We start from the raw sequence: 22813 nt of genomic DNA, 5'->3' as shown, positions 1-22813 counted from the left end.
TGAATGTTCATAGCAGTATTATTCATAAGAGCCAAAATGTAAAAATAATCCAAGTGACCCCATCAATTGATGAATAGACATATTAAATGTATATCCACACAATGGAATATTATTCAACAACAAAAAAAGGAAGTACCAACGTATGCTACAATGTGGATGAACCCCAAAAACCCTAAGCTAAATGAAAAAAGCTAGTCACAAAAGACCATACACCATACGACTCCATAGGCAAATCTAAAGAGACAGAAAGTAATGGTTGCCAAAGGTTAGGAGAGATGGAATGGCTGGAAGATGATGGCTAAGGGTGTGGGGTTTCTTTTTAGGAACATGCAAATGTTTTATAGTTGACTGCAATGATGGTTGCACGTATGTGAATATACTAAAAGCCACTAGACTGTACACTTTACGTGGATTAGTTGTATGGTATGTAATCTTTATCTCAAGCTGCTTAAAGAAAAAAAGCGTTAAGAAGTTTCTACCTACTTGCAGAGCAAACAAAATTTAACATAGACCATAAGGTGACCACCCTTGGGCAAGAATCTAGCTCTCTTCTACTTTGAACAAGCCAGACCAACCTGACAGCATTAGAAAAAGATGAAAGGTGGAGTCAGTGGCACTGATGGAGTGGGAGACTGGGGCTAAGGCAAAGAATAAGAAGCAGCTCTGAAAATAAAGGGAGGGGCACCTGGGTGGCTGAGTTGGTTAAGCCTCTGACTCTTGATTTCAGCTCAGATCATCATCTCACAATTTGTGAGTTCGAGCCCTCCAGCGGGCTCTGCACTGACAGCACAGAACCTGCTTGTGATTCTCTCTCTACCCCTCCCTCTGTCCCTCCCTACTTCATCTCTCTCAAAATAAATAAACTTAAAAAAAGAAAACCAAAAAAAAGGGAAGAAAAGAAGAAACAGACAAAGAAGGACTGGAACGATTTTTTAGATCTTTTTTCCTGTTAGTTCCCGTGTTATTTACTCTCATTTGAACTGTAAGCTGAACTTAACCAAACATATACGGAACCATACATATGACAGGAAAAAAAACAGCTATCACAAAGCTCATGAAAGGACAGGGAACAGAGTTCTTTTATTGCCCACTTAATCACCGTGAAGGTTTAAAAAAAAAAAACAAAAAACATGACCATCACTCAGAGGATCATCTTTAGGGAACTGTATTCCATGACTTCCCTCAGAAATTCAAATAATAAACACAATGGTTCTAGCAACCAAAAAAAGTCTATCTCTGGGGAATGCCTCCTGTGTGGAAAGGAGAAAGCAACAGAGTCAGCACATCTGAGTTTTCACAACTCATGTAACCTTTATAATTTATAACATCATATAGTGGGCTAGTTTCTTCATCTATAAGATGGGGCAATTAGATGCCAACACTAACTCGACAGTGAGCAAGTACCAAAAAGACCAATAACAAGACAGCCTTGAACATATCAGTAATTCATAGTTGTAAAAGCACATTAGGGAGGCACCTGGGTGGCTCAGTTGGTTGGGGATCTGACTCTTGATTTTGGCTCAGGTCATGATCTCATGGTTTTTGAGTTCAGGCCCCACATCAGGCTTTGTACTGACAGCATGGAGCCTGCTTGGGATTCTCTCTCTCCCTCTCTCTCTCTGCCTCCCTTGTGCACATGCTATCTCTCTCTCAAAATAAATACAAATTTTAAAAGTATTTAAAATAAATAAATAAAGGCACATTAGGTCCTCAGGTACCCCTCTGAGAAAGGCAGAATATGGATTATTATTTTTTAAATGTTTATTTTTGAGAGAGAGACAAGAGTGCAAGCAGGGGAGGGGCGGAGGGAGACACAGAATCCGAAGCAGGCTCCAGGCTCTGAGCTGTCAGCACAGAGCCCGACGTGGGGCCTGACTCCACAAATGGTGAGATCATGACCTGAACCAAAGTCAGACGCTTAACCAACTGAGCCACCATGCCACAATATGGATTATTATTCCCATTATACAGATAAGAGTACAGGCCCAGGGACTTGTCCAACCGCACACTCAAGCATCAGGTTTACAAAACTAGGCTTTGTAATTTACCAAGATAAAAATGACATTATTCTATTCCATCCACTCTACCAACACTCCAAAGAAACCCAACTGCCTTCCCTCTCCTTTGAGGCAATAAAACTTACCAGATAGAAAGGGGAACGAGGTGGTGGTGGGGGTTGGCGTCGAGGCCGGGGACCACTGAACGAGGTAGCAGTGGAAGGAGGGCTGGGGGGACCAGGGCGCAACGTCAGTGTCTCAGGCTCATCCTTGGGAACAGGCAGCCGGGATACCATGGTGACAGGCAAGGGAGCAGCGCCAGATGCCGAAACCACAAGGGAAGATGCCTGGGAAGCTGGGGCCTGTGTTGAGACTGGGGCCAGCGCCAGAGTCTGGGCTGCAGCTGGACCCAAGGTGGGCACCGGAACTGGGGCAGGGCTCAAGGTCAATGTTTGCACTGAAGCTGGGGTTAGGAGTGAAGCAGATGACGATACTGGAGCCAAAGTCAGCGTGTGAGCTGGGGCTGGGCCCACTGGAGAAACTGGCGTCAAAGGGGGAGCCAGAGACAGCGTCTGAGATGGACCCAGTGGTGGTCCTGGTGCCAAAGACAGTGTCTGGGCTGGAGTTGGTACTAGGGATGACGCTGGAGTCAATGACAATGTCTGAGCTGGAAAAGGCCCCTGAGGGTTCCCCATTCCCAAAGAGAGGGTCTGAGATGGAGATGAGCCCCCAAGGGTGGATGCTAAAGTTGGGGCTAAGGCCAGTGTCTGTGTAGAAGCCGGGCTTGGGAGAGGTGACGGAACAGGGGCTGGTACCATAGTCTGAGTTGATGATGGAGCCAACAGAGGAGCTGGGGCTGGCACCAGTGAAGAAGCTGAAGCTAAAGGAGTTCCTGGAGTAGATGAAGAAGCTAGAACTGGAACCGGAGTCTGCGACGGAGCCAGGACAGGAGCAGGACCTGGCGATGGGGCCAGGACTGGAAGAGGAGCCAGAGAAGGAGCTGGAGAAGGAGCCAGGATTGCTGTCTGTGGAGCCACCATGGGAGCCAGAGAGGTGGCTAGAGCCTGAGATGCAGAAGGTGCTGGAGCCAGAAGGGAAGCCTGAGCTGGAGCTGGATTTGGTGCTGCCGGAAAAGGGCTGGCCAGAGCAGAAGCTGGTACCAATACAGGTGAACATGCTGGGGCCATGGCTGAGTTCAACCCTGGAACATGTGAAGAGGCTGGAGCCAACAACAGAGGGTGACCAGTTGCCTGAGATGAAGACAGGGATGGAGTTGTGGCCAAACCCAGAGTCAAAGCTGACGCTGATGGGGAAGCCCCAGCTGGTGCCAAAGAGGGAGGTCCAGGAGTCGCTGAGACAACAGGTGCCAGTGTTGGAGTCACATTGGTCAACAGAGCCGGGCCAGAGGCCGAAACAGGCAAGGAGGCCGAAATGGGGATGGTGAGTGGAGCTGAGGCCGGGGCAGGAGGCGTGGTAGAGACAGAGATGGGAAGTGAAGATGACACTGGGATGGAGACCGTAGAGGACACAGGACTAGCAAGGGGAGAGGAATTGGGAACCGGCATTGGAGAAGCTGGCCCAGGGAGTGGGGACTGCACGGGGAGAGGAGAAGAGATGGTCAAGGGAGCAGCTCCGGGTGCTGAAGCTGTGGAGACAGAGCATGAGTTAGCCCCAGAATTCTTTTCTTGCCCTATTATCTTTTCCCTTACCCCCACACTTCACATGTTTCCCAGAAAACATTCACTCCCACACCATGAAGTCAAAGATTCAAGGAATCTGACAATTTAACATTTCCTTTCCCTCCAATGTTCTAAGAAGTAAATTTTAAAATGAGGCAAGGGCTCAGCAGCCTAGTTCTGGGGCCTACTACAAAGCAAGTCAGTATGCTGTTAAACAAGGAATCTGATATGACTAAGAAACCCCTCGGGGCCACCCTATCTCCATTCCTGGCAAAAACATCTGCTCTTAAGCCACCTGGACTCACCACTGACTTCAGGCGAAGGACTGTGGACCAGCTTGAGAAGGGGCCTCACCAGAGTGGACGTGGGAATGGGGGCTCGGGCAGTACCCAGGGTAGGTGTGGGTAGCCGGCCAGGGGTTAACGTGGGGCGTGGAGTCAACACAGCTGGAAGCCCAGAGCTTGGAGGCCGGGGTGCTGGGGCCAACGGAGGAACAGGAGTCAGTCCATCCCGAGGGGCCTGTCTCACTACAATCTTCACCACGCCTGTATTATTCACCATGGTTGGTGGCACTGCAAGAGGAAGCTACATTGAGGGGAAGGTAGAAAAGAAACAAGAGACCCAAAGGATGGAAGAAGTCCGGGGGCAGGAGAGGGCAGCAGACAGATACTGGAGATACTGACAAGGGAAAACAACATTGAGGGAAGGCTGGACAGACAGTAGCCCAGGGCATGCCTGAAAAGACCAAGGCCAGCAAGGGCTAAGTAAATAGGAAGGCCAGGCGCCTCACCCTGGTTAGCAGCAAGCGGAAGGCTGAGGCCAGTGGGGGCAAGGGTGGTGCTGGGGGTCGAAGAAGGCAGCACAGAGACAGGGGTGGGGCCAGGGGTCGGGGCCACGGCCTGGATGAGAGCCACATGGGCAGGCTGGCTGATGAGGTGGTGCTGCCCCCCTGCTGACACCAGGTGCACCACATTCCCTGGGTTAAGGGAAGAGAGAAAGAAAGAGAAGCAGCTATCAGCCTGAGGAGGGTAGAGGCAAGGGCAAGAGGAAAAGGAAAAAACAGAGAGGGGATAACTTCTCTAGAATGACCTCATCCCTTTTTCAAAAGACCCCTTCCAAACATTCCCCTGGGCCCCACCCACCAAAAGCTAGGGAAAGAAACATAAAGGCTGACGTTTGAAAAGAGCAACAAAAACAGAGACAAGGAAGTGGAGAAAAAAGGCAGGACAGGGGGTGGGTTTTACCTACTTTGCAGCGGGCGGGGCTGCCCCACAGCAAGCTGGCGCACCTGCGCACCAGTCAAAGTCAGCTTGTTGCCCTGGATCTGGAAGGTGAGAGGTTTGCTTCCCCCTGCACTAGCCACTGGACGCTGTGCCAGTGAGGCCAACTGCCCGATGCTGACCACTTCGCCTGCTAGGAACAAAGAAAGAGTCTAATGTAAACAAGGGTCATCCTAATGCCCCTTCACCTGATGAGGCACAAGCCTCCAATTCCTCCAATCCTCCCCCTCAATTTATCAGGTTCCAACAAACTCAGCCTTTGATGTGCTACTCCTTCCAATCCCACTTGTTTGCCTAGCAATCTCCTTTACGTCTTCTAATGGTCTGCCACCATGCTGAGTTTATCACCACTCCCAACTCTGTGCTGCTCTTTTACCTCAAGTAACTTTCTGCTGCTAGGTTTATCACAATTTACACATCTCTGTGTCATCTCCCTTATCAGCCTCAGGACTCGACAGCTCTTACTTGATTATGAATTTCCAGCATATGGCAAAATGCTTTATGTACATTAGCTACCTAAAATTTTCTTTCACATTTCCTGGCTTTTCTCCAACCCTGTGGCACATAAACCTTCCTGCCATCTCAAGTCTTTCACTCACAGACTCCTGAGAACTTACAGGGCAGGCGAGCTTGCATATCAGGAGACAGGATGAGGCGCTGTGGCGCAGGAGTAGTAGTCGGCACTGCCGTGGTGGGAGCAGCGGCTGTGGCGGTAGAGGTGGTGGTGGCGGCAGAAGGGAAAGTGTAGCCCGGTGGCACTGTCAGAGGCTTCAACAGGCTGGATGAGCCTGGAGGTGGGGCAGGGCTTAGGCGAACAGGAGCAGGTGGGGCTGGCTTTAGGGACAGGGTTGGTGTAGGAGGCCTTGAGGTCCCACTCAGGACCCCCAGGGGGGATGGCAACACTGTAGACACAAAGCAAACACCTGTCAGATATACCCTAACTAGAGCCTTAGACTGCTCCCAAAAGCCTCCATGCACGCTGCCAACCCATCAAACAGCACACCTATCTCCAATCCAGCTGCCTCATCACTCCCAATTTCATTATTTCTTCCCCAATCTGAATAATATACATGAGGTACTCCCCAGCATCTTAGCCCCCTGGTAACTCACCCTGGGGCAGAGGCGCACTGTTTGGCTGCAGTGGAGGCAACACAACGGGGCCAGGAGGCCGCGATGTCGGAATAAGTGGGGGCCCAACAGGCGAGGCTGACACCATCAGTGGTGCTGGCAGCACTGGGGGGGTTGGGCCAGGTGGGGGCTGGGTGGAGAGCTCAGGGCCTGGAGGGGGTCGGACCGGGACAGGGCCCAGGGGGGTCCGTGGGCTATTGACCACCACCACTGTCCGGCCTTCTTGCTTGGGCACTGGCTGCAGCATCCTATGAGGACAAAAAGAAGAAGGTTGGTAGGGAGAGAAGGAGAATAAGGTATAGGGGAAAAAAAAGGAACAAGGAAAATGAGGCAGAAATATATGACAAGGTAACAAAAGCAAAGGGGGTAAAGGGAAAGGACACAAAGGAGAAAAAGGGAAAGAAACTTGAGATGACTGAAAAGCACCAAGCAAAGAAATGGAGAAAGATCAGTGACAAACATGAGGGCCCCTCCCAGTTCCCTCTTCTAGTTATTCTCTCCCCCAAATCCTTCACAGTATTTTGCATCAATCCCACATAAACATTCCAGCCTAGCCTCCAACTCTCTCCTTTCCACCCCAATTTCTGCCCCCAGCCAGCTTTAGCCACTTTTTCTAGGAACCCATCCCTTTATCCCTCAGCCCTGGTACCTGTTGACCTTCATCTTGACTGGTTTGGGCCGGGGTGGGGGGTCAGGAGCAGTAGCCACCTCTAGCAGTACCCGGCGGGAGAGGCGGTGCCGGGGTAGAAATGTGTCAGCCTCATATCTAGAGACACGACCCTCCAGGCCAATAAGATCAAACCGACCCATGTCTATCCGCTGGTACAAGAAGGAACACAAAAGCATGGTGTCAAAGGGACCAATATGGCAATGATTTCTTGGATATGACACCAATAGCATAGGCAACAAAAGAAAAAAAAAAAACTGATAAACTGCACTGCATCAAAGGATCCTATTGACAGAGTGAAAAGACGAGCCATAGCATGGGACAAAATATTTGCAAATCATGTACCTCATAAGGGGTTAATATCCAGAACATATAAAGAACTCCTACAATTCAACTAAGTGTAACTTAAAAATTGCCCAATTAAAAAATTGGCAAATATCTTGAGTAGACCTTTCTCCAAAGGAAATATACAGTAAGTACATGAAAAGATGCTCAACATCACTAATCATTGGGAAATGCAAATCAAAACCACAAGGAGGTACCCTCACCTCACACCCATTAAAAAGATAGCTGTTATAATAAAACAGAAAATAAAAGGTGCTGGCAATGATGTTGATAAATTAGAACCTTTGTGTACTGCTGGTGGGAATGTGAAATGAAGAACGCGCTATGGAAAACACTATGGAAATTCCTCAAAACATTAAAAATAAAACTACCATATGATCCAGCAATTCAATGTCTGGGTATGTACCCAAAAGAATTGAAAGTAGGGACTCACACTGATATTTGTACACCCACGTTCACAGTAACATTATTTGTAATAATGAGAAGATGAAAATAACCCAGCTGTCCCTTGATGAATAAACAAATAAACAAAATGCAATATATATACACACACATATGTGTGACTACACATAGATACACAAAGATACAGAACAGAATTATCCAACTTAAACAAAGAAGCAAATTCTGACACATACTACAACGTGGATGGACCTGAAAGACATTTTGCTAAGAGAAATAAGCCAGTCACAAAAGAACAAATACTATATGATTCTATTTAATAGTCAAACTTCTACAAAGTACAATGGTGGCTGCCAAGGGCTGGAGGAAAGGGGAGAATACAGAGTTACTATTAGTGTGTATGGTGTTTCAATGTGGAAAGATCAAAAAGTGTTGAAGTTGGATGGTGGCAGTAGTTGCATAATAATGTGAATGTACTCATGCCACTAACCATATGCTTAAAAATGGGTAAAATGGTAAAACCTGTTGTGTATTTTACCGTAACAAAACCAAATGTTGGGGGGGAGCAACCAAAAAGAGGGAAAGGAACAGGAAAACAAAACATTGTAAGTATTACTAATATGCTAGGCACTTCCAAAAACATTAACACAATTTTCACAAACATACCACAGATAATAGACCTTGTAATCAGTACTTTCAAGGGCAAGCAAACTTAGGGTTAGAGATTAATAATTAGCTTGCCCAAAAATCACACAGCTAGAAAACAATGAAACTGAGGAAATAGTGCTGAGATTACAGGGAGGTAAGGATGCAAAAGATCGGACGGCAGCCTAAAGAAAAAGATGCAGGACTGGAATAGGGCCAATTATCTTGGGAGCAACTACTTACCTGGAGGGGATGGACATCAGTGGCCCTTAGCACCAGAGAGGCGGTGCTGAAGCAGATTCCTGGGGTGATGAAGGGGGAGGTAACAGGTCGAGGGTCAAACAGGTTTGGATGATTGCAGACTTTTCGCAGCTGCATCAAAATGTTGATGACACTCATGAAATGGCCTGTGGCTAGTGTCTCCTTAGTTCTGGGAGAGAGGAAAAAAAATACATGGAGCACCCTGACAGTCACATCTGTTCTAACACAGCATCACAGGGCCCACCCTCTGTCCTCCCTTACGTGGTCTGTGCCATGAAGTCATCATAGAGACATCGCTGGCGCTTGGAGAGCCGGCAGCGGATAACATGCTCATATTTTTTAGGCATCTGCTTCTCAACATCCACCTTAACTCGGCGCAGCAAAAAAGGCCGCAAAACCTAAAAGCAAATAAGCAGGTGGCTGACAGGAGAAAAATGGGCACTGAGCCCCAACCTAGCCCCTCTAGCTGGGTCTTGGCCTGATGACCAGCAGAGCACTGGCTTAACCCTTCAGTAAACACTCATGAAGCCATGAAGCATGCCAGGAACCAATCACACAAAGATGAGTCAAAAGTAAGCCCTCTTCCCAGGACTTTACTACCTGTTGAAGGAAATATGCATAAAGATGATGATGACGACACTAACCTTAAAAAAATTATTACAGGGGCGCCTGGGTGGCTCAGTCGGTTAAGCGTCCGACTTTGGTGAGCCTGAGGGTCATGATCTCACGGTCCGTGAGTTCGAGCCCCACGTCAGGCTCTGTGCTGACAGCTCAGAGCCTAGAGCCTGTTTCAGATTCTGTGTTTCCCTCTCTCTCTGACCCTCCCCCGTTCATACTCTGTCTCTCTCTATCTCAAAAATAAATAAACATTAAAAAAAATTAAAAAAAAATTATTACAAAAACAATGAGGGCAGAGCAACTAACTCTGCAAGAAGGATGGCTCAAATTACACTTCAAGGAGTAACTATAAATCTGCAACATTATGAAAGTAAATCCAGGAGAGAAGCTGAAAACAAAAATTGTGGCAGTGACTACACCATAGAAAACAAAAAGCAAATCTGAAAATCCCAAGAGGTAAAACCGGAGAGGACATTGTCTTTATGTGTATTTATTCTTTTTTTAAAAAATTTTTTTAATGTTCATTTATTTATTTTCAAAAAAGGGAGTGTGGAGAAGGTACAGAGAGAGGGAGAGGGAGAGGGAGAGGGAGAGGGAGAGAGAGAGAGAGAGAGAGAGAGAGAATCCCAAGCAGGCTCTGCATCACCAGCATGAAGCCCGATGTGGGGCTCAAACCCATGAACCACAAGACCATGACCTGAGCAAAAGTCGGACACCCAACCAACTGAGCCACCAGGAGCCCCAAGACATAGTCTTCAAATTGCTATGGAAGAAATGAAAAATAGGAATAAAATGAAGGAAAGAGATATAACTAAAAACAACCTTTTGGTTTCTAGTTTAATTTACGAAAATGATGGTATGATTAAACAACATGGAGTAGATACAGTAGGTTACAAGACTTGAGTTGTTTGACTTAGAACAGAATGAGTTCAAGAGAAACTTTCAATTAAAGAAATCAAGTCAAATTTAAATACAAGTTGACTGGTATAGAGAGTCACGAGAATAAAAATACACGGAGGATCTTTAGGCCTTAAGATATGTCAATTGAGAAAAAAATAAAAATAAGAATACTGAGATGTTATTGAGACAATATTGAGAATATTAAAAGCTGGACAAAGGAAGAGGAGCCAGAGAAGACAAAAGAAAAAAAGAAAACAAAGAAAAACAAAGAAAAAAGAGATCCCGATGAAAGCTGAAGAAAGCCCAGCAAGGAAAAAATCTAAGCAATGACTGATCAGCAGTGTCATTCTACTCAGAGAATAAAGACAGAAACGTCACCATTAGGAAAAAACAGGTAAAATGATGACTAAAATGAGGCCACTCAATTTGGCATTGGGTTAGTCACTTGACAACAGTGAATTTAGCCCAGCACTGACTTTCTCTCCATAAAGGTTTTCTAGGTATTGCCCTTCGTTCATTATTCCCAATACCCCTGACAAACTGTTATAGGCCCTACCTTGTGGAGACGTTTGACTAGACCTTCATTGTACTCTTGGCTGCCCTCAATCATGCCAGTTAGGGGGTTAGAGAACCATTCTTTAAATTCGCGATGAGACTGGAAGACATGGGGCATCAAAAAGTGCATCAAAGACCACAGCTCCATGAGGCTGTTCTGCAAGGGAGTTCCTGTGAGGAGTAGGCGTCTCTGGCTGCAAAGAAACAGAGGAAATTAGAGGGAAAATGGTCAGCAAGGTCCCAACCTTCCAAGCATCCCACCCTTCAGGTCAAGTCAACCCTCCTACAAACACCCCCATTTCCATCTCTACCTGTTGAAGTTGAGCAATGACTGCCAACGCTGCGACTTGAAGTTCTTGATGTTCTGAGCCTCATCCAGAATGAGATAGCGCCAGTTCTTGCGGCGGAAGGCCTGGTGGTCCTGCAGCACCAGCTTGTAAGACGTGATACACACATGGAAGGCATTGGGCTTGGTCCAGCCCTAAGGTATTAGGAGAAAGCACCAGATAGTGGGGTGAAAAGAAAAGAAAGGAGAAAGGGAAGATATGCTAAGGTCCTCAAGGAACATAAATCAGACTGAGAGAAAGACAAAGTCCCAGAAGCAGAAGGGAGCAACAGAAAGGGTAGGGGGAAAAGCTCCTCTGAGGAAAGGGCCTAAGAGTAAAAGAGCAATCATTCAGGGGGAAGTGATCACATGGAGGGGCAAACCTGCCGCTTGAGCTTCCTCTCCTTCTGGGCTCCATAATAAGTGAGGATTTTAAAGCTGGGGCACCACCGTTTCAGCTCCATCTCCCAGTTCAGCATCACACTGGTGGGGACAATGATCAAATGGGGACCCCAGTTACCTGTTTAGCAAAAGAATGAGAGATGTACAGCATGGTGACTACAGTTAATAATACTGGATCGCATATTTCAAAGTTGCTAAGAGGGTAAATCTTAAAGTTCTCATCACACACAAAAAAATTTTTGTTAACTACGTGTGGTGGTGGATGTTAACGAGACTTACTGTACTAATCACTTCACAATGCACACCAGTATCAAAAAATCATGTTGTATACCCGAAACATAATGTTGTATGTCAATTACACCTCCAGTTAAAAAAACAAAATAAACTTAGAAAGATTTTAAGCAGGAAAAGAAAAAAAAAAAAAAGAATGAGAGATGGTAAGGAAATATAACTTTGGGAGTTTTTGGGTTTTTTTTAATGTTTGTTTACTTTTGAAAGAGAGACAGAGCATGAGTGGGGAGGAGCAGAGAGAAAGAGGGAGACACAGAATCCAAAGCAGGCTCCAGGCTCTGAGCTGTCAGCCTGACATGGTGCTCAAGCTCACAAGCCACGAGACCATAACTTGAGTCGAAGTCAGACGCTCAACCAACTAAGCCACCCAGGTGCCCCAAACTTTGGGGTTCTGTTCTGGTTCCTGAGGTATAACCCTGACCACTCTGTCCTGATGGTCCTTCCTAAGAATCCTAGCACTTAAGCGAACATCTTTATAGTTACTAACCAGAGTCAATGAAGCTACTAGGACAGCAGCAAAACAGTGAGTGTTTTACCATCCTGCAGCTAGGGTCACCATTAAACAAGCTTTGCAGGGAGCTGGCCAAGCAGCCCAAGACGAAAGGCCCTGCCTTGTTACCTTTCTCACAGGCCAAGTGGGCAAGTAGGGAGATGGTCTGGATTGTCTTGCCTAGCCCCATCTCATCAGCAAGAATACCATTAAGCTTCTTCTCATACATAGTAACCAGCCAGTCCAGCCCAATGTGTTGGTACTCTCGGAGCTGGCCCCGCAGGAGCAAGGGAATGGGGGTCTTCACCTGGTAGGAGGGAGAGAGGCATCAGGGTAGAAATGAGGTTATCAGTTGCTGAGAAACAGCAAAGTCAAGATAAGAGAAAACAGAAGCTGGGGCCTGGGAATACCTGCGTAGTGGCCAAGGTATAACCCTTGGGCTGAAGACTTTCAGCTGCTGCAGCGATGTCAGTAATTTCCTTCTTAGGGCCTAGAGTAGTGGCAGGCCCTGGGGTGGGAGGCCCACTGCCCCCATCTGCCTCGCTCTGCTCTTCATCCCGGGCAAGCAAGTACTCCACCCCGAAGTCATCATCTTCTTCCTCTTCCTCATCTGCTTGGCTCTGTGATCGAGACTCCTCAGATTCCTCAGACTCAGATTCCTCTGATTCTGAACTCCCGCTTGTTTCTTCCTCTTCTGAATGCTCATCTTCCTCTTCCTCGCTCTGCTCCTCAGCAGATTCTAAAACACAAAACGAAGGCTAAGTGCTCACCATACCTACTCCTCCAGTGTCTCCCCTCCGATGTGCCCATGACCACACATCCACCTGATTGACTGCTACTATCCTCTTGAGGAACCTCTTCAGCTTCTGTAGCCCCCTCTGGTTCACAGTCAGAGCTGTTAGCCTCAACCTCATCTTCATCTTCCTCTTCACTACTCCCAGAGCCTGGGGCAGAGGCATCAGAAGCATAGGCTCCTGCATACTGCTGCAGCAGCTCCTCCATAGACAGCTCACCTGGAGAAGAAACGAAGAATAAGCTTTTGGGAACTTCAAGGGAAAGGGGGCAAAGGAGAAAGGGAGGTCTGAGTGGTGCCAGATCATTTTACTTAAGTTTCTATAGACACTACTAGGCCCAGGTCTGAAGGGAGGTGAAAGAGTTTACTTTCAGCACCAGCTACTAAAGCCAAGCCCCACAGCCTGGGCTGGAACCATGGATGCTGCTGCCTCCCACTGTGAAAGATAATATCAAACTAAATCTCTCTTTGAGGTTCAAGTCAAATAAGCTTCTTACATTAGTTCCACTAAGCTGTCACATCACTTTGTTCAAACTTACATCACAACCAGTCCTCAAATTCTATTTATAATTATTTGTTGACATCTGTCTCTGTCATTAGACCTGGAGTTCCTCCAAGGGGGATAAAAAGTGTCTTATTCATCTCTTTATCCCTGGCACTCTGCACAGAGGAGACACCAAATGGATGTTCAGTAAACGTCTGCTGAATGTCACCTTCTCGAGCCAACTCGCTCAGTTCCATGGCATGATCCACCTCCCCTTCCAACTGCTCCTCAGCTGCTATAGTATCCTCTTCATCCTCCGCTAGGAAAGAGAATAAAGCAAAATCAATGGCAACAGAATCATAGAACACAATCCCAGCGGAAGACAAGAGAAAACATGAAATGGTAGGTCCAGACGATTCAAAGAGTAAAGGGCCAACAGGACAAAGAGAACAAGCCTGACCTTCATCCTCATTGGCAGTAAACTCTTCATCATCCTCATCTGGATGCCAGGGCTGTTTGTTGCGCTGTGTGACAGAGGGTGAGGGCTTCACCTGTATGGCAAAAGATAAAAAGGAAGAAGACCTAAGGTTAGAGCAGCAGGAGAAAGGTACAATGTTGAACATGATATCACAGAACAGTCTCTCTGTCCCACTGAATGACAGCTGCCACTGGCACAGTCCCAGGGCAAAGATGCAATCAAGGGTTTTCTTTCAGCACCAGCTACCAAATCCTGGCCCCACTGCCTGGGGGAGGACCTGTGAAAGTGCTAGATAAGGCCCCCAACACCATCCCCATGCGCTCACACATATGGAGAAAGAGAGAGCTTAGGTCCAGAAAAGACTTCAAGATTATCATCCCAGGTCCAAACCTACAAACCAATAGGGAGTATTAGGACCATTTCACAGAAGTGGCAAGAACCAGAGTTATCTTTTCAAGACCGTGAGGCAATTAAAGAGTACAGTATACTCTTCCATTACAGCATTAGGAAATGCCCATCTCAAAATACAACTTGCCCCAAACACAGGCTCTTCCATATCCATCCCCAAATGAGAGCCAATCGCCCTTAACCAGGGAGGACTCCTGAAAACCACAAATGATCTTACAGACCAGAACTCAGTCCTTGAACCTCTACCTCTGCTCCCACTCTGAGCCCTTCCTCTACCCAGTCTCCCTATACCTTTAACACTTGAGAGGGCTCTTCTTCTTCACCACCTTCTTCAGGCCCATCTCGAGTGTCACTGTCACGAGATGAGGGGGTTCTCGAGGGGCTGGAAGGCCCTCCTAGCAGCTGAGGGGGAAGGGAACGGAGCAGCTCTTCCAATGGCAATTCTCCCTCACGTCGAAGCAGCTCAATCTCACGCCTCTGGGTCTCTGCATCATTGCCTTCCTGTTGTTCTTCAACCTCAATCGTCTCCTCATCATCCTCTTCCTCCTCCTCTTGGGGTTGGAAGTCCCCATCTATAGCAGGAGAACAAGGTCACAAAGTCCACGGGGCCCTGCAAGCCACAGGGTGGGTTTTCAGCTCTGGAAAGGGTACATGAGGAAGAGTAACAGAGCCAAAGAGGACACACACCTTCATCATCCAGCCTGGAAACCGGGGGTGGAGGACTAGAGGCAGCTGAGGAAGAGCCAAGGCAAGGGGAAGAGCCAGCTTTGCTGGATGCTAGTGGCTGGTTGAGGCTCTGAGACAAAAGGTCTGAGTACTTTTCAGTTTGCCCCACAATGAAGTCCAGGTGCAGGTCCAGAGCTTTTTTACGCTTTTCCTCCAACCGGGACTGTTGCTTGAATTGCACCACCTGCCACAGCATGAAATGGACGGTCACTAAAATATTCATGTATTCTTTTATCCAATATTTAGAGAAGCCTCCTCTATGCTAGGCCCTGAGCTGGCTTTCCAAGAGGGAAGAGCTAAATGACCCTAAAGGTGCTTTTGACGAAAGCACAAAGGGAGCACAAGAAAGAGAAGAACCAATTTAACTTCAGGCAGCAGGAAGATTTACAAGTGTATCTGGAGTTGAATCTTAAAGACTAAGTACGTGTTCCCTAAGTGGAAATGAAAAGAAAGGCATTGCTTGGCAGCAAAAAGACCATAGGTAAATTACCAGAAATGTACAAAACAAAAGAACAATTGAAGTGGAAAAGAGAAGTTAAGGAGCTGGCAGGAGACAAAACTAAAATACAGAAAGAAACCTGGTAGTACTTGAGAAACAACAAACAATATATAAGAACAATTTGAGAACTTTGATGTAAACATTTAAGCAGGTAAATAGCAGAGGTTTAGAAACAGCATGCTGAAATGCCCTGCAAAGGACAGATGGCCTAGAGGAATCAAAAAGTCCCATTAATATTCCCCAAAGGCAGGGCCATATTTTTCCACTGTCTTTCTTCTTGGCACTCAACACTAGAGACATCCAATACAAACCAGAAATGTCATTAGAGTTGCTTGAAATTAGAATATTCACTCTCTCAAGGAGAAGTTTCAACCATTCCTGCTACCATGCTACCCACCTAGGACACCTAAGGCATTTCCCTTTCCCAATCCCTGCTGCCGACCTTCTCCACATTGCTCCAGAACTGCCTGACGTCCTTGGCCATGGTGGAGGCGATTCGGCGTAACTTGGCCTGCTCTTCCCTCCGAGCCCGCTCTTCTTTCTGCCGCTGCTCCTCGTGGTGCCGGATGACCATGCGCACAACCTGTGGGAATGAGGAACCAGAGTGAAAACTCCAAGGCCAGTCTCCTATCCCCTCCTCACGTCAAGAACAAAAACAAAAATCAAGCCCAAGACATTTGGGAAGTCAGAGCTTGCCTCTTGAGACTATGGACATTAATATGCACCCTACACTGTTCTGTTTGGTTGCCTTCCAACAAACCCAGGTATAAAGGAAAAGGAAACCTAGAAAAAAAATATGGAAGGTAGGCTCAGTTGAGGACATACCTTACGGGCCACACCCCGTTTCCAACGACGCTCCTGAGCAAAGTCAGCAGAGAGCCATTGCATCTCCTCACACAGATAGTCCCAGTGGCCTTTGGGGCGGGGAGGCTCGGGCACTTTAGGCAGCCTCTTCAGTGACCAGAAACCCTCCTTCCGCAGCTCAGCAATCCGAGTCTCAATCTCAGCCTCCTAATGAGGAAGAGCTAGGTCAATCAAGTTACTGGACATAAAGTCCACCTCAGGAACATAGGTGAATTCCTGGGCACTAATTACGTACAGGCACGGTCTGAACTGAGTGTTTTATGTCTGTCTTAAGTCCACATACCAATACTACAAGGTAGGTATTACAATCTTCACAGGTGAATTAAAAAAAAAAAAAATCAAAGAGATTAAGCAATCTACTTGAGATCACACAACCAGAAAGTGGTAAGAGCTGGGAATTCAAAATACATCTAATGACTCTAGACACCAGAATTCATATTCTTTCCATTATTTCACTCAATCTCCACACCCCATGAATATAGGAAAGACATGGGGCACCTGGGTGACTCCGTCGGTTAAGCATCCAACTTTAGCCCAGGTCATGATCTCGTGGTTTGTGAATTCAAGCCCCCCATCAGGCTCTGTGCTGACAGCTGGGAATCTGAAGCCTGCTTCTGATTCTGTCTCCCTCTCTCTCTGCCCCTGCCCCGCTCACTCTCAAAAATAAAACTGAACGTTAAAAAAAAAAAAAAAAATTGAATATTGGAAAGACTTAGAAAAATGAAATCCATGGGGAGCCTCCAGAGAAGCAAGGAGTATATGCTTCCTTACAGACTAGATAGAAAGGATCTTCATCACTGTAGAAATCTGCTTGCCCAAGAGTATGTTCATGCTTAGAAATAGGTTACAAAGCCCCACATACACAATCCTGTTTGTTTTTGAAAAATACTTTTATAACAATGTACACTTTTTTTTTTTTTTTTTTTTTGGGGACAGAGAGAGACAGAGCATGAACGGGGGAGGTGCAGAGAGAGAGGGAGACACAGAATCGGAAACAGGCTCCAGGCTCCGAGCCATCAGCCCAGAGCCTGACGCGGGGCTCGAACTCACGGACCGCGAGATCGTGACCTGGCTGAAGTCGGACGCTTAACCGACTGCGCCACCCAGGCGCCCCACAATGTACACTTTTTTGTGAAAATACTAAAAGATTAACAAGTTTTTGTGATAAAAAAATTAACTTTCTATAATGGTTAAATTTCATAAGCAAAACGGTGAAAGCACTTGAAACTTTTTTTACTTAACAGAAGTGACTTAAAAAAACTCAAGACAATTGCCTTTATTATGCTTGGCCTCTCCTGACAAAAACTAAATCAGAGGAAATCACAGCCAGAAACGAGACAGGGAACTAAATGGCCTGACAGTGAAGGAAACATTAAGAAAGACCTGGGTATTAGACCAATGGCTCTCAAATTTAAGCATGCATCAAAATCATCTGGGGTGCTTTTTAAGTCAGATTGCTGGAGCCTACCCCTCAAGCTTTAAATGGATAGGTAGAAGAGAGGTACCAAGAAACTTGCATCTCTAATTTCCCAAGTGATGCTGATGCTGCTGGTTCAGAGACTACACTTATTGCTGGGTAAATAATAGGGGCTAGAGGACAGAAATGAGAAGCAGAAACCAGCAAATGTTCAGAGCTTTGTATTTGACATAGCACTTCTACGTGTATTTTCTCCTTTAACACAGGCCTCGTAAGTCCATGAACTATTACATGATGTTTACTTTATAGAAAAGGAAATTAGGTTCAGATCAAACAACTTGCTCAAGATCATGTAAGTTAAGGCAAAGCCTATACTCTAAATCCACAAGGAAAGAAATGTAAAGGGCCCATGGGACAGAGGAGTTAAAGAAGGAAGACTCCCAAAAACTCTCATAGGCATTTCCAATACATACATGCTTGGCCTGCTCTGCAATCTCAGCATGGCTCTTCTCCCACTTTGGGCCTTTGTTAGCAAGGTCAGCAGCCTGGGGTAAGCTGAGTCCCTCCAAGGGCACTGTGGCACCATCTGGGGGCCCTGGAGGTCCATCCAGAGAGGAATCTTGAGCTATATGCTGGGGAGAGATGCCACCTGCCCCACTAGAGGCTGGGGAACTGGATGAGGCAGGGGACACAGGATTGCTGCCTGTCATGCCGTCCGACACCATCTAGAAAAACATAAATAAAATGAATGCTTAGCACTGTGCCAGAAGTTCTAAGCATATTATTTCATTCTACCTTCACAAGAAAAAACTACGGAGTAAATTATCAACCTCATTTTTATAAACACATATATTTGGGACGATCTTTTCATAAAATGTTAAAGATAACAGAGCCAAGTTCACAGATACTTGGCATGCGAGAGGAGTTAGAGCCTGACATTTACACAGTTCCCAAATTCAAGAATAATATTACAGCATATAACTTCAAACGCTAATGATCCTTTCAGAGCCTCAATGATTTCACTTACATAAACAACTCTCTATTCTTCCCTCATTTACACAGCAAGTATGGCAGATTCACCTATTAAAATAAATTTAAGTTATCACCATGTTCAAAAAGCAATAACAGGGGCACCTGGGTGGCTCAGTTGGTTGAGCGTCCAACTTCAGCTCAGGTCATGATCTCGTATGAGTTCAAGCCCCACATCGGGCTTGCTGCTGTCAGCCCAGAGCCCACTCTGGATCCTGTCTCTCTGTCTCTCTCTGCCCCTCTTCTGCTCACGCTCTCTCAAAAATGAATAAACATTTAGAAAACAAAAACGAAGATCACCTAAACCTCTTTAGGTTCCTCATCAATCTTGGGAGTTTCCTTTACCAGGAAGGTGGGAAGGGAAGGAGAGAGGAGCTGGTAACTGTTCTCAAACACCCACCTATTACTTTGCAAGGTACTGCACAAACAATAATAAGTAGAGAACACGGTCTCACTTAAATGCTGATAGTGAGGACACTCATAAAAATCACTCCAGCATATTAGCCTCACAGGGTGCCACTAAAATTCCTACCTCAGTTAAATGACAAACAACTGTATGTCACAAAATTTCCCAGGTACACAGAAAAATTGTAAGTATTAAATCCATACCCATCAAAAGCCACTCTATGCAAATCTAGGTATGTCTGCTCTCAAAATCCATGTTTCTTCTACTCCTGCACTTCCTTGGTATGAGAAAAGAAGAAATACCACACACCATCCGTAATGCTTACGTTGCTCCAACTTCTAAAAAATTATCTATTCTCAAAGCTCACAGTCTTAGGAGCATGTGGTTTCAACCTCCATATCCAACCTGGCCTAATTCAACCCTTTTCAGGTAACAAAGGGTTTCCAAACTCAGAAATCAACATTACACTAAATGTCAAATAGAACATATCTAACAGGCTTGATGGTCAAGCTGACCACCAAAAATTTTCCAAACACAGACAGTTAGGATCATGGAAATGTGGCTAAAACTTGCCGTATTTCTTCTGCATCCGAGCTAATAGTTTACAAAAGCAGAAGCAGAGAAGGAACCCTCCCCACTTTCAAACCTGTGTCTGCAGGACTGGGAGCTGAGGGTGAGCAGGGGAGGGGCTGCTCTGCATGGTCCCACTCCCAGGCTCCTCTTTGGACGCCTGAAGAATGACTGGGTCGTTATCACCACTGCTGCTGGCCGAGGGGCTGGCGTCCGGCTGCAGGGCATGCTGGGAGCTGGCCTCATTCTGGGCCACCGGCCACCGGGACCCGCCTTCCAGGGCCCGGGGCCCACTAGGGCGTCCCAGCCTCCGCTCAGGTCCACCGGCCTCTGGAGCACCTTAGGTAGGGTTAAAAGAGTAGAAATGGGTTTTAAAAAGATGAATAAATCCTTGGGAAAAAAAGGATGCTGGGGTGGTTCAGTTCTTTGAGTATCCAAATTTTTTTTTTTTTTTTAAGTTTACTTATTTGTAGAGACAGAGAGAGAGAGAGCAAGAAGAAGAGAAGCAGAGGGGCGCCTGGGTGGCGCAGTCGGTTAAGCGTCCGACTTCAGCCAGGTCACGATCTCACGGTCCGTGAGTTCGAGCCCCGCGTCAGGCTCTGGGCTGATGGCTCAGAGCCTGGAGCCTGTTTCCGATTCTGTGTCTCCCTCTCTCTGCCCCTCCCCCGTTCATGCTCTGTCTCTCTCTGTCCCAAAAATAAATAAACGTTGAAAAAAAAAAAATTTAAAAAAAAAAAGAAGAAGAAGAGAAGCAGAGACAGAAAGAGAGAATCCCAAGCAGGCTCTGTCCTATCGGCACAGAGCCCAAGATGGGGCTCAACCTCACCAACCATGAGATCATGACCTGAGCTGAAATCAAGAGTCCGATGCTTAACCAACTGAGCCACCCAGGTGCCCTGAATGTCCAACTCTTGATTACAGCTTAGGTCACGATCCCAGGGTTGTGGGATCAATCCCCACATCAAGCTCCACACTGAGCATGGAGACTGCTTGCGGTTCTCTTTCTCCTTCTCCCTCTGCTCTCCCCCCAACTCACACGCACATGCAAGCGACTCTCCAAAAAAACCCACAAAAAAACCAAAAAAAACCCACAATCACATTGAAGAATCTATAAATGAACAATGATTATGGTCTACATTTCTTCAGCATCCACTATGTGTCATACTTTCCTAAGCACTGACTTGATACGTTCTATAATCCTCACAACTATCTTGCGACCTAAACACTTCTCACACCTTAATAAATCTTTATTTAGTTCCTTCCATATACTGAGAATAGAAGCATACAGAAAAGATCCCTAACCTAATTGAGGCATTCTAACATTTTCCCTCTTTTATAATTTAGAAAGTCAACACACAAAGAGACCCAAGTAACTTGCATAAGGTCACACAGTAATAAGCTAACAGAAAAACTTAAGCTGAGGTAGTCTGATGCCAAGACCAAGGAAAATGTGCTACTCTCCTTGGTAGGGCTAGGGTGATCAGGCCTTTCTCTATCCACACTCCCAGTTTTGTTGCTGCACAAATATCATCAAACCAAAAATACTGACTTATAATTTCTTTCATCTCAAGTACCTCTCCTATTAGCATCAACACAAAAAATGGTGTATGAACCCTCACCTGTGTGAGCTGAGACCACACCCCCTGTGAAAGTCTGTACTTCCACGGTGCCGCCGTACTGAGGGAAATCACGCCTGAAACAAACAGAGGGAAGGAAAACAGAGTGAGAAACGAATCCACATTTACCAACAACATCCATCAAAACCTTCTTTACAGTAACTTTTGAAGCTTTTAAACATACCCGAATCAAAGGCTGAAAACAAGAGAATTAAACAGTAGTCAGAAAGGCTCACGTTTCAGAAAAATAAAAGCAAAATCACGGTTTGTGAAAACAGAACTCCCTAGAGACATAAGATTCTGGCTAGAGGAGGAGCACTGTAGTGAAGCAAAAAAAAAAAAAAAAAAAAGTTTAAAAAGCTTAAGTGTAAAAGGCTACAACCACTGAATAAAAGAGTAAATAACAAAGCAAAACAAACAAAAAACCTGTCACATCCAGAAGCTCAAAAAGACATTGGCTGCCTGGCAGCCTGCTCTCCTTTCCAGTGAGGGTTGAACAGAATCACAGAATCCACCCTTCCTCGGGGCAGAACCCCGTAACTCCTATACCTGCGCCATGAGACACTTCCCCAAACACAAGAACTGCAGCAGGAGACATTAGAGGAGAAATCAGAAGAGAGAAAGACCGCTCAGCAAAGAACCATGCCCCGGAAACAGGCAGGGTAAACCCACCAAAGGCCCGGAAGTGTTTCCCCAGTGTTTAAGGAAATTCCTTAACCACGGAACAGCCTTCGATTCACTCCTTCCTCCACAACAGATTCACAGGACCCGAACTAACCAGAATCCAAAAAGCTTGAACTCTTGACCCCTAGCTTCACTGCTGTCTCCCAACTCCTTCCAACAGACTGACCCGACGTGACCCCTGACCTCTGCCCCAAGTCGCCACTAACCCTAAGATAGCCCCGCCCCCTCCCGGACTCCCACCCCACCCAACGTGCGCGACAGACTGGGGGAGGGGCCCGCGCGTGCGCGACTGGAAGTGGAGAGAGCCGGCTGCGCGCACCGCCCGGGGGCTCCCGCCAGATCCCAAACCCACGCACGCAAGGTCGCAGGCTGGAAGTCTCTCATCCCTACCCGTCAGGGAGCCCCCCAACACCAGATCGCGAAAGGCTGACATAAGGGAGGGTTCGTGCCGCCAGGTCCTGGTTACTGACTGGATATGGTGGGCGCGCGCCCCGACTCCTCATCCCACGCCCCCCTTCCTCTTCCCGCGCGCCCCTGGGGGGGGTGCCTGGGGTTGGTGGGCGGGCAGGAGCGCACCTGGGTCCGTCCTCTCAGGGCTCGCTCGCTCGCTCAGGCACGCGTGCGCAGACGGGCGTGAGGGGAGAGGAGATGCGCCCGGGCCCAGTGCTGGCCGGCCTGGCCCCCCTCAGCCTGTCTCTATGGGCGCGCGCCGACAGCCTCGCGCACCGGCCCCGGGGCCCCGGCCGAAGGTGCGCGCGCAGCACCCCGGGAAGGTGGGAGGAGAGGCGGTGGCGGAAAGATGCGCGCGCAGTCACCCGTCAGGGGAGGGGGAACTGTGGGGCGTCCGCCATCTTGTC

General features: G+C 47.0%; 1 protein-coding gene and 1 non-coding gene across 5 annotated transcripts in view; both read right to left on the bottom strand.

Annotated features, from left to right (window-relative positions):
• The window catches only part of LOC115504009 (Snf2 related CREBBP activator protein), a 35890-nt gene that overhangs the window by 12775 nt on the left and 302 nt on the right, over positions 1-22813 (bottom strand). Inside the window, exons 1-25 of one of the 4 annotated variants that reach the window (XM_030300605.1) lie at positions 22533-22673; positions 21276-21349; positions 19733-19995; positions 18125-18376; positions 16196-16381; positions 15813-15953; positions 14833-15055; positions 14437-14717; positions 13720-13810; positions 13489-13578; positions 12807-12995; positions 12393-12721; positions 12112-12289; positions 11183-11319; positions 10786-10955; positions 10476-10668; positions 8663-8799; positions 8384-8570; positions 6734-6903; positions 6067-6332; positions 5574-5858; positions 4925-5089; positions 4467-4652; positions 3982-4248; positions 2144-3642 (exon numbers count right to left, since the gene is read on the bottom strand). In XM_030300605.1, coding sequence (XP_030156465.1) covers positions 2144-3642; positions 3982-4248; positions 4467-4652; positions 4925-5089; positions 5574-5858; positions 6067-6332; positions 6734-6903; positions 8384-8570; positions 8663-8799; positions 10476-10668; positions 10786-10955; positions 11183-11319; positions 12112-12289; positions 12393-12721; positions 12807-12995; positions 13489-13578; positions 13720-13810; positions 14437-14717; positions 14833-15055; positions 15813-15953; positions 16196-16381; positions 18125-18376; positions 19733-19786 — 5676 coding nt within the window. In that variant the 5' untranslated portion in view covers positions 19787-19995; positions 21276-21349; positions 22533-22673. Of the gene's footprint in view, positions 1-2143; positions 3643-3981; positions 4249-4466; positions 4653-4924; positions 5090-5573; positions 5859-6066; positions 6333-6733; positions 6904-8383; positions 8571-8662; positions 8800-10475; positions 10669-10785; positions 10956-11182; positions 11320-12111; positions 12290-12392; positions 12722-12806; positions 12996-13488; positions 13579-13719; positions 13811-14436; positions 14718-14832; positions 15056-15812; positions 15954-16195; positions 16382-18124; positions 18377-19732; positions 19996-21275; positions 21350-22532; positions 22674-22813 lie in introns of those variants that run through there. The other 3 variants (XM_030300604.1, XM_030300606.1, XM_030300608.1) reach the window with 3 other exon arrangements.
• On the bottom strand, positions 13901-14029 carry LOC115504643. The gene has a single exon (XR_003965747.1). It is a non-coding gene; the product is annotated as a small nucleolar RNA SNORA30/SNORA37 family (small nucleolar RNA).

Source organism: Lynx canadensis, chromosome E3 (genome assembly GCF_007474595.2).
Source record: "Lynx canadensis isolate LIC74 chromosome E3, mLynCan4.pri.v2, whole genome shotgun sequence".
NCBI classification, from domain to species: Eukaryota; Metazoa; Chordata; class Mammalia; order Carnivora; family Felidae; genus Lynx; species Lynx canadensis.
The sequence above is the reverse complement of the archived record's forward strand: the minus strand, read 5'-3'. Positions and strand labels throughout refer to the sequence as shown.